Source organism: Etheostoma spectabile, chromosome 23 (assembly GCF_008692095.1).
Source record: "Etheostoma spectabile isolate EspeVRDwgs_2016 chromosome 23, UIUC_Espe_1.0, whole genome shotgun sequence".
Classification (NCBI taxonomy): domain Eukaryota; kingdom Metazoa; phylum Chordata; class Actinopteri; order Perciformes; family Percidae; genus Etheostoma; species Etheostoma spectabile.
Genome location: NC_045755.1, coordinates 11,592,966 through 11,594,229, shown reverse-complemented (window position 1 = coordinate 11,594,229; position 1,264 = coordinate 11,592,966). Strand labels below are relative to the sequence as shown.

Genomic DNA, 1,264 nt, shown 5'->3' with positions numbered 1-1,264 from the left:
TTGCCAACTATGTTGTTTAAAGTTTTTGTTTGTGTGTGTTAGGTGTAGTGGTGAGCCCATGGAGAAGCCATCATCTTCAGGCAGAGCAGCACTGGAGGAGAGAAAAGGCCTGGTGGGGGTAAGCAGCCTACTACTCACAACTAGATGGTAACAAGATGCAATATGTGGTAAATTCTAACTTGAAATATAAAGGCTAGTATTACCAGTATAACATTTTACAGTAAAATGCATGTTTCTGAACTCATTTAGGAGACTCCTGTTTTGTCTGGGGATATGTCTTTCTGCTCTTGTTGGTTGTCCAAATGTAGTTACAAATTTTTTGATACATTTTTTTGTTTGTTGATTTCGTCACAGCAGACATTTTGACTTGTCATAGCAGGAAAAGCACAGGTGGAACAAATAACATTACTGATCGCTCAATTCTGTTGAAGTGTCCCAGTAAGCCATTCCAGTAACCCAGCATGCAAACTAGCAGGTACTGCTAATCTCAATGGAAATGCAGCTGTAATCAGTACTAGTAATTATGCCTGTAGTTTTCTTACTGTCAGCAGACATTTTGACATGTCTTTTAGTTTGATTATTACCTAATTCCTTTCTACGCTAAAAAAAATAATATTTATATTCAATGTTATATAATAAGTTACTTTACTAATGCTCTACCTGTTTAAAGGTAACTCCGCAGATTTTACACATCAAAGTCTGTTTACAGATATTGGGAGTACTACTGAAAATGTGAAAAGTTGTATAAAGCCTTTGTGGTTCCAGAAGGAGCTGTGTGAAATCTGAAAAATTGCTTCATGTGATGTCAATTTCATGTCTTTTGGGGCTGAAGACTACAAGATAAAAAATAAAAAGTAAAAGATCTGGCAGTGTGGAGTAAAAGATAAGTGGCTACTAACATAATGCATCCAAATCTCTGACTTAACTGTTGGTGGGTGAGTTGCATTGTGGGTAAAGTAAGCACCAGATTTTGACACAGAAGAAGAATGCATGAAACAAAATGGGAAGGCAAGGCAGCTTTATTTGTATAGCACATTTCAGCAACTCTTCACACTACAATATAGTGGTCACTATAAGGTTTAGTTTAATCATGGCAAACTTAGCAAAATCCTGAACAACTCCAACTGTTTCTTATAGATTTTGCCATAAAATATACGTCACACCCGCGTTGGAGAAATTCTCAGACACGTATTTGTTTCCTCTTACCCCCGGAATGGCCACAACCCTATCTCACAAATTGTTAACAAAAACATCCCAAAAGGCA

The 1,264-nt window shown here is 37.0% G+C and overlaps 1 protein-coding gene across 2 annotated transcripts in view; it reads left to right on the top strand.

The window, feature by feature from the left end:
* The window catches only part of napepld (N-acyl phosphatidylethanolamine phospholipase D), a 12,737-nt gene that overhangs the window by 4,910 nt on the left and 6,563 nt on the right, over positions 1-1,264 (top strand). For both annotated transcript variants that reach the window (XM_032504807.1, XM_032504808.1), the window contains one exon: positions 43-118. In XM_032504807.1, coding sequence (XP_032360698.1) covers positions 43-118 — 76 coding nt within the window. The remainder of the gene's footprint in view (positions 1-42; positions 119-1,264) is intronic.